The sequence below is a fragment of the Antechinus flavipes genome, chromosome 4, assembly GCF_016432865.1.
Source record: "Antechinus flavipes isolate AdamAnt ecotype Samford, QLD, Australia chromosome 4, AdamAnt_v2, whole genome shotgun sequence".
In the NCBI taxonomy this organism is placed as follows: Eukaryota; Metazoa; Chordata; class Mammalia; order Dasyuromorphia; family Dasyuridae; genus Antechinus; species Antechinus flavipes.
This window is the reverse complement of record NC_067401.1, coordinates 364,675,402-364,688,719: the sequence shown is the minus strand read 5'-3', so window position 1 is coordinate 364,688,719 and position 13,318 is coordinate 364,675,402. Positions and strand designations below refer to the sequence as shown.

General features: G+C 39.8%; 1 protein-coding gene across 2 annotated transcripts; it reads left to right on the top strand.

The window, feature by feature from the left end:
- The first annotated feature begins 8,388 nt into the window (after window positions 1–8,388).
- On the top strand, window positions 8,389–12,154 carry CFAP126 (cilia and flagella associated protein 126). 2 transcript variants are annotated; one of them, XM_051998254.1, is made up of 5 exons: window positions 8,389–8,477; window positions 9,001–9,063; window positions 9,277–9,357; window positions 10,183–10,296; window positions 11,639–12,154. In XM_051998254.1, the coding sequence occupies exons 1-5, from the start codon at window positions 8,451–8,453 to the stop codon at window positions 12,062–12,064; spliced, it is 711 nt and encodes a 236-aa protein (XP_051854214.1). In that variant the 5' UTR covers window positions 8,389–8,450; the 3' UTR covers window positions 12,065–12,154. The 2 variants fall into 2 exon arrangements, with proteins under 2 accessions (XP_051854214.1, XP_051854213.1); XM_051998253.1 differs by having other exon boundaries at window positions 8,396–8,477; window positions 10,183–10,359.
- The last annotated feature ends 1,164 nt before the right edge of the window (window positions 12,155–13,318 follow it).

Genomic DNA, 13,318 nt, shown 5'->3' with positions numbered 1-13,318 from the left:
TGGAGAAAGGGAGGGGAAAAGGAAGGGAAAGGGGTCTATTTGTGAATGTGTAAAACTTGCTGTCCCACAATAAGCTATAATTTCATCTTATAGAAATTTTCTTTTCAAAAAAATTGATAAATTGTATATACCAATGTTTGACTAAGTTATGTTCGAATACATTGGTAGATAATTAGTAAAAATTCTGGAGGAAGGAGAGCTTGTTTGTTGTGTTTCCAGTTCTGCTGGCTTTTAGGCTCATATTTGAAGAAGAAAGAAAAATTATGGCTTTTTTTTTTTTTTTAACAACTTCCCACAACAGAAAAAATACATTTGCTGTATCTTGGGGTCCAACACTCCCGAGCCCAAACACCCTCACTAGAGTTTCTCTAAAACATTAAAATGAAGCACTAACAGTTGTCAATATACTGGTTTGGATTGTCAGATAGTAGTTATTGCACCTTCGTCACAGGGCAGAGTCAGAAAGGAAACTGCTCACAGAAGAGAGGGCCAGGGAAGCAGCTGGAGGAAAAGTGATAGCCCCAAACAAAAGTGAATCCTGGAGTAGTCTTACCTACCTTCCTATTCCCATAAAATGACTGACTTTTCTGCTTGCCTATTCATCTCTTCACCTTGTTGTGGCGCTGCCATTTTCAATTGTGAGCCCGAGTGGAATTTTCTTGGTAAACAACTAGAATGGTTTGCCATTTTCCTCTCCAGCCCAGTTTGCAGATAAGGAAAGTAAGGTAAATATGGCTAAGTGACTCGTCCAGGATGGCACAATTGTTTTTCATTCTTGAAGAGAAAGGACCATGGCATTAAAAAAGCAATGCTAGGACTTGCAAGTGAATTGGATGTGAGGGAGGGCTGTGAACTAATCTCACCTTCTCTGGAGCCATCTGGGTCCAGGGGCAAGATATAGATCAAGACAACTGGAGCTGGCCCTGGATTCGGGGCCTTTTTAAGTTAAGGCCTTTTCTGGGTCTCAGTTAGCCTGAGGCAATGCCCCTTCAGTAATGAAGAGTAAGTAAGAAATGAGGCAAAGAATGTCTTCAAAACAAAAATAAAATCACTCTGGCGAAGAGCCTCAGGATTTCTGCCCAAAACAGTAACAGTTGCTATTTACACTCACTCTGGGCCATCATGGCCCAATCCTTGACTAAGTGGGTCTAGCATCCATCTTGGAGAGCCAGAGTGATGGGGGTTTTAAGGAATCGTTCTATTCCGGTTACAGGGACAGTTCTGTCCCCATACAGGGACACCAAAATGTTGAGGATGCTGGATAATCCGACTCTTCCCATACCTGGCCACTAAAATGACTGAGTACAGAGTGATCCCCAAAAAGTATATGGGGGTTATAGACCGGTGTCTTGTGTCAGCTCAAAAGAATTTGTAGGTTTAGACACCCTGCAGACCAAGGGGAAAATTTGTTATGTTGTTAAGAGCAGACTAAATACATATCAGTTTTTAGAAAGAAAAAGGGGGTTCAGCAATTGACAAGGGAGTAGTAGTAACAAGGAGAAAGAAGCCATTAAGGGAAAGACAACATGAGGTGGGAGTGTATTCATGAATTTAGGTATAATAAGGAGTGTGTCATTAATTGGTGGGCTAAATTCAGAGAAATTTAGCAGACTAATCACAAAAAGGGTTAGAGGGGATGGAGAAAAGGGATTACACCATTGACTGGCAGGCTAACCCCAAAAAGGAGTTTAGTACCCTAAAAAAGAGTTAGCTATAACAAAGAGTACACTATTGACTGGCAGGTTAACCCTAAAAGACTTAGCATCCTAAAAAGAAATAGCAAGAATCTACATTATGAGCAAATCTTTTATAGGGGGAATATAATCTTGGGGAATTGACATCATCACTTGGCTTTCTGACTGGATACAGTAAAAATGAGTCTCCAGAGATCTCTGTCTGGGATGGGACAGAAACCAAAAGTCCACTTGAACAAAAGGCTTACCAGAAAAAGAGAAGAAAGGAAAGAGGGAGGAAGGGAAGGAAAGAGGGAAGGAGGAACTGGCCAGTTGGGTGACTATGGATTTAAGTCAAGGAAAGCTAAAGTCACCGGTTTCACTCTGCTGTGATAAAGGGGTGGCCTTTTGATATCTTCTCGTTAGTCTATTTATCTAGATTCCCTTCTAGCTGCCTACAAATACACCCAGCTCTTTCTTTATTAAAAAAATCCCTCTGACTTGATCCTACCATCTCTTTAAGCATTTTCCATTTTAAATCTCTCTTCCCACTGCTTTCACTCCCTCTCCTCTCCTTTATCTTTTATCCAGGAGTAGGGAATGTCTGTCCAAAAGGCCAGATAAGGCCATATAAGGTCCTTGAAATAATTTGTTCTGGCCCTGCCAATGCAACCACAGGCAATGATGAGCTGAGAGCTAGGTTCAACAATCTCCCACTGCTTGAGTTTTTAGTTGATAATTTTGTATGGCCTGTGAATGATGTTATAATTATCCAGATGGCAGAAAAAAAGATTTCCCACCCCTGTAACTTAACTCCTTACAATCTGGCTTTCAACTTAATTATTCAATTGAACCTGTTTCTTTTAAAATGACCAGTGATTTCTCAAAATGATTGGATTCAATGGCCCTGCCTCAATTCCCATCCTTTATTTCTCTATAGCATTTCACATTGTCTCCTACTCTTTCCTCCTGAATACTTTCTTCTTTTGATGTTTTCATGACAACTGCTCTCTCTTGGGTCTCTTCCTACCTGTCTCTTTTTGGTTTATTTTGCTGAATCTTCACATATCTTTTGCCTCCTATGCGTATACCCTCAAGGCTTGTCCTGGGTGTTTCTTGTTCTGTCTATGATCTCATCAGTTCTTATTAATTCAAAGATCATCTCTATTCAACATATCTAATCAGACCCATCCCACTTTCTGAAATTTTCTTTCTGGCCAGGATTTCACCATTCTTTCAGTCATCTATACTAATATAGGTCTTTATCACCTCTTGTCTGGAATAAATCTTTAATTGGTCTCCCTGACTCAAGTCTATCCTCACTATTCTATATCCTCCACAGAGATATTAAAGTGATATTTTTAAAGCAAGTGTCCCCTACTCAATAATTTCATATTTCCTGAAGATTAAGACAGGACTCCTTTGACATTTAAAGCCAATTACTGCCTAGTTCCAGCCTTCTCATATGCTACTCTCCAAAGTAGCAAAATGAAACATCTTGCTGTTCTTTACACACAACACTTCATCACCCCACTATATACCTTTTTCACAGGCTAACCTCTGCCCCTCTTGTGCCTGGGATGCATACCCTCCAGACCTTTACTCCTTAGAATCTGTAGTTTATTTCATACATGAGGTTTTCTGTCATGCCCCCAGCTACTAGGGTCTCCCTCTCCAAAGTTTGCTGGTGTTTATTTTGTATATAACATATATATAGTTGTGTAATAACAATAATTAGCATTTATATCATGCTTTAAGATTGGCAAAGCAAAAACTATCACTTGATTCTCATAAGAACCCTGAGAGATAATGCTCTCCCCATTTTACAGATGAGGAAACTGAAGCAAACATTGGCTAATGTCTGAGATAGGATTTGAACTCAGTAAATAGGATTTACTCCAGTAAATAGTTCTCTACGAGTTCTACCACCTAAGGTGTATTATGTTGTTTTTGCTTGTTTTTGCGGAGGCAATTGGGGTTAAATGACTTGCTCAGGGTCACACAGCCAGAAAGTGTTAAGTGTCTGAGGTCAGATTTGAATCTGAGGTCAGGTTCTCCTGACTTTAGGGCTGGTGCTCTATCCACTGTACCAACAAGCTACCCCCATATTATGTTGTTTTTAAATCAAATTTTACTTTCAGTTCCAAAACATGAATTATTAAGCAAAATATATTCCTCTATTAGAAATGTATCTCCCCACTACTCTCTTCTCCCCCAGCCAATCTGGAGTTGGATAGGATGTTTGGTCATGAGTTTATATGTCAATATAGGTATAATGTAAGTATTTGAAGGCAAGAAGTGCTTTTTTTTGGGGGGGGAGGTTATTCTGGCTTCCGACACAGGGCCCAGTAGTGTTTTTTTGATTTTTAACTGGACCACTATTTGCACAGGGAGCTACCAGTAAGGAACACCTTCTAGGTATATATGCATAGTACCTGTGATTTAAAAGTAAAAGTCTAAAACAGTTGTTTGGCACTCTAAGAAATTTTAGTAGTTTTTCCAGGGTCATTCTGCCAGTATGTAGCAGGGCTTCCTGACTTTAAGAGCCATCTCTTTAAACATTGCCCAGTACATTTAATAATTAATCAATCCGTATGCAATTGGTAGGAATCCCAGGTGACACTTGAAGTGCCTCAGTAGTAGCCTAACAAGCTTGATTTGAATTTTTTAAGTCTGTAAAGGGGATGAAAAATAATAACTGTTAATCAGCAAGAAAGTACAGTTCCTAATTCTTTCCAGTAGGTAGTATTCTAGTCTAGCCTCCAGTACATAGCCATCCTGTCCGCTGACAACTTTTGATGTACATCTAACTTCAAAGAGTTAAACAAAGAAAAATCTTCTCATTAAGGAATTCTGAACGAATTTAGGGCATCATATGCTCTGAATTATTAAAACATAGAAATATCTATGGATCACTCCCTACCCTGTTTGTCTGGAAAATTTCTAGCTTAGTATGAACCTTCTATATTGATGTTACTACATAAGAAATAGACATTTTGATGACAAGATGGCTTCTTAATCATAATAATAAATGTGTAGGAGGTTTTTAAGTGCTTACCATTTACCTCCCAAAACTCTCTCCTATATACTGCAACATATCTAACATGTATAGGACTGCTTGCCATCTAGGGGAGAGGGTGGAGGGAGGGAGGGGAAAAATCGGAACAGAAGCGAGTGCAAGGGATAATGTTGTAAAAAATTACCCTGGCATGGGTTCTGTCAATATAAAGTTATTATAAAATAAAATAAAATATTAAAAAAAAACTCTCTCCTACACTCTCTAAAGATAGTGCAAGGTCTAATCTGTGACCATCCTTGGAAAGGTCAAAAACTTTACCAAACAGAAAGCAATGGAAAAGTGAGAGAAGGCTGTGTTTCTTTCATCCCATCATCAAATGAAATTTAAAAAGAAAAACAAAACCTTTAAACTCAGACTTTCCAGTTTCCTTAATATCGATCCAAGAGTCCATTTTGTCTGGATCTCTGGGACACTGGGGTTTTGGAGAGAGCTAACTATTGTTGGAGCTGCCCTCCTGGGCCCTCATTCATTGGAAAAGCAAGTCCTGGACTATGACTGTTTGCAAATTGCCACATTTCTTAGTGCAAAAGTCTTGGGTCTTGTCACAGTAGCTGGTAGTTTCCTGTAACCTGTATGGTCCACAGAGAAAAAAAAAGTCTCTCCATGACCAGCAGAAAAAGAAAGCAGTTTTCTAAAGGGCAAAAATAATCTTGTTAAGCAGTTTTCCTGTTCTGGAGTTGGTTTGCTCATATTCTCTCTCTCTCTCTCTCTCTCTCTCTCTCTCTCTCTCTCTCTCTCTCTCTCTCTCTTTCTTTCTCTCTTTCTCTCTCTCTCTTTCTGTGTGTGTGTGTGTATCTCTCTCTCTTGCTCCCTAGGAATGGCAATCACCAGAAACTAGGTTATCAGCGAGAACAGGAAGGACTACTGCTACTCCTTTCTTTTTTCATAGTAATGTGGAAGAAATAAATTGGGACAGAGAACCATTATTTTTAGATGGCCCATAAACACTGTGACTGTTGGAATTCTTCAATGACCAATGTACGAACATATTACTAAATCATATCAATATAGATATCTTTCCTTTAAATGAAACTAGAAGATAAAATTATAGCTAAATGGAAAAAATGGCTCACAGGTTATCCTTCAAATATCAAATAAAGGAGTTGGCAGGGTTGTTTTTATTATGTCTCAAAAAAAAAAAAGACAATTTCTTAGGATAACCTCTTATTACAGTGCTTTTATGAGAAGTATTTGCAAAAGACTATCATGAAGATAAATGTAGCATTTGTTTCTACATCTCAGGCAGAGGATGAGATAGAAAATTCTTGATGATTTCAGGACTTAGGTAGGCATATTGGAACATAAGACTCAGGATTAAGAAATGAAAAAGGCTAATAGGCTAAAAAAGAAAACACCCATATATCATGGATATTTTCTTCAAGAAGAGAATTTGGAAACTGAATAAGGTAAGTAGTGAATTATATCATACAAAAAAATGAAACTGAGTGTATCTTAACAGATATGAAATGAGTATTTACTAATATGGGTACCATTTCCAAATTAGCTGTCTATATGCAGATTATCAATTCTTTTTACGACAAGTTTTAAAATGAATACCAATTAGAAGAAAGCATAAAAAGAATATATGGCATTAAAATGAAGCATCTGCAAAGGGACCTGAACAAAATCTTTTTTTTCCCTGAAGCAACTGGGGTTAAGTGACCTGCCCAGAGTCACACAGCCAGGAAGTGTTAAGCATCTGAGATCAAATTTGAACTTAGGTTCTTCTGATTTCAGAGCTGGTGCTCTATCTACTGCTCCACCTAACTGCCCCCCCCCCCGAACAAAATCTTGATGCTTAAAGCTTAGAAATGGATGAAAGAAAAATATTTACATATTAATATTATCTGAGAAAGAGGGAATCGTCATCTGAGTGAAAGCAAAAGAATATACGAGTCAACTTTAGTGTAGATAAATCAATCATTATAAGAAGGAAGTCAAAAGAGCCTAAAAACCACCTTCACAGCAAGAAGTGGATCTTTTGCCAAGGAGAAGTGACCATCAAGGCCAACATCAGTTTAAAAGTATAATTTCATTGATATAAATCTTGTCTAAGAGGACAGAATAAGATTGTGAGCATTAAACGGTAAGAAGGGGTAAAAAGAAAAATAAGATTACAGCAAGCTGAAGAACTTAATTAAGCCCCCTTTTGCAAAGAATTTGGTACTAGGGATGACAAAAACAAGAGGAGCAACTGGCTTAGAATGAGGGATCTTGTGGTACACTGAGGGAAAGGAAAAGGAGAAGCCCCTTGTACAAAATCTACATGTCTAAATGAAATTTATTCAAGATTATTCTGGACAGGTAATCAAGGCCTTCTAGGGAGTAGAGATGGGAATTGGGGGCTGTATTTCTCCCACTGCCTCCAGATTGCAGTGAGGGCTGCTCCCACAAAGGCTCCCCAATTTTCTTCTATAATGGAAAAATCCCACTTCAGATATGTATTAGGCAATGCTCCTTCCTCCTTTTCAGGGATTTCAAGCTAGAGATGAGTGAGAAGCAATATATGATATGATACTGCCCTTGCTTCCAGAGAACACAGAATTAGAATGCTTCCCGACAGGCTAACTAACATTGGTTAATCTGGCTGTTAGGGGGCCATATCTGTGAAACTGGAGAGAAAGAGGGAATCATCAGGGAAATGAAAGAAAAAAGAACGGATTGATACAATCAATTAAAGCTACAGTGGTATAATATATATAGTATACAGAATAGCAGAAACAGGGACTGGACCCATAATTTAATCGGTATAGTTAACTCCCTTTATGCAGTTGGGCACTGCGACCCCCCAATCTCGGGGATTGCCTGAGAGGCTAAGTGACTAGCACCCAGTCGGCCACTGAGTCTTTGCCTTTAAAGTGAGCTCTCCATTCACCCAGCCTTGCTGCCTCTCATACAGATTATTGTTGCTCAGATGTGTCCAGCTCTTCACAGCCCTGTAGGCCGTATTGTCCGTGGGGTTTTCTTGGTGAAGAAGCTGGATCCTTCTCCAGACTCCAAACAGGCAGGGATAAAGTGACTTGTGCAGGATTACCCAGCCATTAAGTTTGTCAGAGATTACATTTGAACTCGGGTTTCCCAATTCCAGGCCCAGCATTTTATTGACCGTCTCACTCCCACCCCACAGAATAACAGTCGACTAATATGGGCAGGAGATTTTTCAAATGAGACTCCAAATCTTTCCATAGACGCATGTATATTTTTTCCTCGAGATTACCCATAAGTTACCAGACTGGCAGGAGGGTGACATTATTTAAGACGAGAGAAGATTATGAGCGTAAAAGAGCCAGAAGTAGCAGAAGGAAAAACTACAGAAGTTACCGAAAGTTGGTGACAGGCCCAATTAAGCCTCATTATGTGAGCACTCTGGCACTAGAGAAAACAGACAAGAGGAACAACTGGCTTAGAAAGAGCAAGGCAGATTCACAACATGAAAACTGTTAAACCCAAACACACATAAAAAAATTAGTCCAAGTTGGGGTTTGTGTTCATGTTATGTTCTCCTTGTCTAATAAGTTTGAGTCCCTCTAATTCTTGGGGGGATGTGGGGGGAGGGGCAGGGGAAATGGGGGGGGATGGGAGGTAAGGGATTGGACAGTTGAGGGGGGAGGTAAGGACAGTTCCCACTGGTTGGTGGGAATAGGTCAGCCAGCTGGGGTTGCTAGGTAACAGATGAAAACAAGAGCAACTGTGGGATCATGGCTTCTAACTACACAGCTAATCAGGTAACTCCCCTTCTTTTGCTTCCCCGTTTCTTCATAACCCAAGGGGAATCTGATTCTCCTCTTAGGCTTCTTCCCCAAGATACCCCAACAGATGGACTCCCATCTAGCTGCTGTCTCAGTGGGTGTCTGAAGGCAAGCTGGGAAAGCATCCTCAGGGCTGAGGGTGTAAACTACACCACAGACAGGGGGTTTCTCCCTGCAGTTTAAGGGGGATAGGGAGGAATTGGGGGAGTGTAAAGGCCTGGGCTCTAGTCCCAGCTCTATTACAAACTGTGATCCTGGGCACGCTTCTTGTTTTATCCCTCAGCTAACTACTTGGTTGCAAAATGGAGGAGTTACTTAATTTCTAAGAATGGATCCCGGTTATAAGCCGAGATGGCTGGGCCTTTTTGCTTCTGTACCTTGTGTTTTCTGGGCACAGGGTACTACTCTAACCAAATTAGCCAACACTAAGTACTAGGGATGTAATTACAAATTCAAAAGCCACACAGTTCATGTCCTCAAGAAACTTTTGTTTTTCCAGTTTGAAAATGCCTTTGATGCAAACTATCTTCGGAACTGGTGCATCGCCAAAGGCTCCAAAAAGGTACCTGTTCTTGCTCTTCTCCGCCTCCCCATTTCTACCCCAGTGCATGAATTTATACCTAGCCTCATCTCCCCTTCATCCCTTTTCCCAAGATGTCTTCACCCCTCTTCATGTATCTTCCACGTTTTTCCTCACCTTTAATGCTGATAAATTCTTCTGGACAGTTTTCATTTCTTCCACTTTCTACTTTGACTATCATGGTGTTTTCTCTAGCAACCTGAAGCCCATGAAGGCTACACTCAGATCATCGCTAATGATCGTGGTCATCTGCTACCTTCAGTTCCTCGTTCCAAGGTACGGTACTTTATTCCTGAGGAATGGCCTTCACCCTCCCCAAGTTACCACCCTGAGGACAAGTCATGTCCAAATTACACAGTGAAATAAGTGCTCCCCAACTCCTCAATTAATTCCTCCGAACAAAAGAGTCTATAATCATGGCTACCATCCAAAGTGACCTTTATAGACCGTTAGGGCTAAAGAAAATGGAAAATCACTAAGAAGTAAAGGTGTATCTAAAAAATGTATTTAGGTTATAGTGGATAGTTCTCTCAAATATGTTGAAACATTTTAAATTTAAACTTTAGCCACTACATACAAAAGGCAAGCAGGAACTAGTGATTGTGGATAGTGGATAATTCTCTCCAAAATGTTGAATCACTTCAAATTTAAACTTTAGCCACTAGATACAAAAGGCAAGCAGGAACTAGTGATTGCAAAATTCTGCTAATGTATTGTATATGATGTTTAACTTATGGTGAAACTAAGGTTTCTTTTTTCTTTAAAAATTAAAATTTTTAAAATAAGTATTTCTCTCCATCTTTCCTTACTCCCTCCTTCCCCTAACAGGGGAAAAGTAAAAAATAAAATCCTTGTAAAAAAAATTATGCACTGTCAAGCAAAACAGATTCTTATATAAGCCATGTCAAAAAATGTCTCACCCTGCATCAAGTCCATTACCTGTTAGGAGGCAGGTAGTATGTTTCATCATCAGTCTTGGAATAATTAACCCAGGGTTTCTAGTGCTAAAACATGAAGGAAGCAAGTGGGGAAGGGAGTGTCAGAGGAAAGCCCCTGAGTGTAGGGCACAGTAAATGGCTAACCTTGTGCATTTTCTTGCAGGCCAATCCCTGGGGCACATTCATGGGCACTTGGCAAATGCCTCTGCAGATACCACCAGCTCGAATAAACTTGACTGCCCGTTCCACTGCAGCTGCCAACCGACTATTAAACTGGGTGCAGAAAAACCCTGACTTGCTCAATGCCTCCAATGGACTATGTCCAGAAATCCGAGGCCATGTATTTATACCCTGATTCTTCTTGACCCATCCTTCTTTTAGATGTTTGGGCCCAGCAGGGGGAGCTTTTAGATAACTTTGTTTCATCCTATTCCTGGTCTTAGCCATCTATTGCCCAGTTCCAAATTCAACTCCACAAAGCTGTCACTGTGCTTTAGGCACTGAGATGTGAATATAAAGCTGGATTCCTGCCTTGCAGAAGCTTAGCTTAGAAGGGGAAATGAGACATTTGCACACTAACTGTTAATATACAACTGTAAGATAAATGTGAGATAAAAAGTGCTATGAGTTCACAGTAGAGAGCAATCCTCTAAGAGCTTCACTGCAGTGAGCGGGGACATTGAGGAATAGTTATTTTAGTAGATATGGAGGGAGGGCTCCAGGCCTAGGATAATGTTTCAGGGAACTTACGTAGTCCAATTTGTTTGGTGTTACATGTATAAAATGGGATAATGTGAGAGAGAAAAAAAGACTAGAAAGGTAGATTTGGTTGTGGAGGTTGCTGAATGCAAAAAGAAACCATTTGGCTTTATTCGTAGGTAAAGAGTCACTGAAGATTTTTGAGAAAGACAATATTCAAAGATATATATTAGAAATATGAATCTGGCAGCCATGTGAAGGATTGAGGAAAAACAAGAAATAGGAAAAGAGACTATTGTAAGAGTTTCTGAGGTCCCAAAATAGTGATTGTGAAAATGAGAGACATTGTAGAAGCAGAAAAACTAATCTTTTTAAGATTAGTCCAAGTCCTGATTCTGCCACTTACTAGCTGTGTGACCTTTAAATAAGGCCCAAAAATAGAGTTGATCATGGAAATGATGTGAAAAATAGAGAGAAGCAGAGAACCAAATCCTTGAAGACCTGAGCTAAGCCCTAATTCTGCCATTTATTAGCTTGCTAAACTTGGACAGATCATTTAGCTTCTTTGGACCTCAGTTTCTACACCTGTAAAATGAAGGGGTTACAGTACTAGATGATATCCAAGATCCAATTCAAATCCTAATATTCTTAGCCAAGGTGAGTAGATGGTCATACTGTTGATTTAAATATAGAAGACAGCAATAAACTTGTCTAAGATGATTTTGACATTAGGTAGACTGAATTTGAAAGGTTAATATTTTTAGGTAGAAATGTTTAGTAGATTTGATAAGCCAAGGGGAGGCTGCAACAAGGTGGCTGAATTCTTAAGTGGGGCTGGTCTAATTTCCAAGGAGGGTGGGTCATAAAGGGCCAAAATTGCTTAGAAAATAAGTCTGATCCAAACTGTCGTCATCCCACAGCCCCAAGATTCAGGACCACGTGGAAACCGTAACACCCCAAAGCTCCAGGAGAAGACTGCTACTCCAAAAGCTGTACAAGAGACTCCACCTCCCTCTCCAGCTGCAAATTCTCCAGCCGCACAATCTCCAGCCCCAAATTCTCCAGCTGCAAATTCTCCAGCCCCAACCTCCTCACCCTCAAGAAGCCTCCCCAATGCCTCCCCACCCCCACATCCACCCCCAAATCAAATCTGCTCATGCTATTGTACTTGTTGTTGCTGCCGCCCTGCAAAGATAGCACCCAAAAGATCCTCGACTTCAGAGGTCTACTCCAGTAGTAATGAGCCTGAGGACCAGGAAATTCAAGAGAGGAATATTGAAAATGAGGAAGCCCAGCAGGAGAAAGGAGCACCAGCTCCATTAAGTCCCAAGAAGATAACAGAATAAACCTAATTCTGCTTGAGGAATGTCAAACAGGTTATATGGGGTTTGGATAAAGGGAAATTTAAAAAAATAAAATGTGAAGTTTTCGTTTGATCTGAATTGTCCCATCCTTCTATATTTGCCATTTCTAATACAGGTGAGAGGAAGCAAAGAGCCTCAGGGGCACAGGACTTTAGCTTTAGCTGGACCAGGCTAGGAAAACACAAATTTCCAGAGGGACAGAGAATTCCAGCTGTTCAAGAATTAAAAAACAAAACCACCTCACAACAAATTAACCACACTGACATTGTACAGGGTCCTGAGGCCTGAGAAGGCAAACTTTACAGCCAAAAATGTGGCATCAGGTCAAGAAGTGATTTAATACCACTAAAATACTGGTGACATACATTTGTAACTAAATCACTGGCAAAATTATTAGTCATATGAAAAAAATGCTCCAAATCACTTGATTAAAGAAATGCAAATTGAGACAATTTTGAGGTACCACTATATGCTTCTCAGATTGGCTAAGATGACAGGAAAAAAATGTCAGAGAGGATGTGGGAAAAGTAAGATACTAATGCATTGTTGGTGGATTCTGGAGAACAATTTGGAACTATGCCCAAAGAGCTATCAAAGTCTGCATATCTTTGATCCAACAGTGAGTCTATTGGGTATATATTCCAAAGAGATCATGAAAAAGGGAAAAGAATCCATATGTACAAAAATGTTTGTAAGTAACAAGGAACTAGAAACTGAATGGATGCCTATCAATTGGAGAATGGCTAAATAAGCTATGAAATATGAATATTATGGAACATTACTGTTTTATAAGAAATGGTCAGGATGAATTTTTTTGTAGCTTTTTATTTACAAGACCTATGCAGGGGCAATTTTTCAACATTGACCCTTGCAAAACCTTCTGTTGCAATTTTTCCTCCTCTCCACCCCCTCCCCGGATGGCAAGTAGTCCATGTTGAATCCAATAGATGTATATATTTATATTACCTTGCTATACAAGAAAAGTTGGATCTACAATTCTGATGGATGTGGCCCTCTTAAACAATGAGATGAACCAAATCAGTTCCAACAGAGCAGTAATGAACTGAACCAGCTACACCGCAAAAGAATTCTGGGAGATAACTATGGACCATTACATAGAATTCCCAATCCCTCTCTTTTTGTCAGCCTGCATTTTTGATTTCCTTCACAGGTTAATTATACACTATTTCAAAGTCTGATTCTTTTTGTACAGCAAAATAACTGTTTGGACAGGTA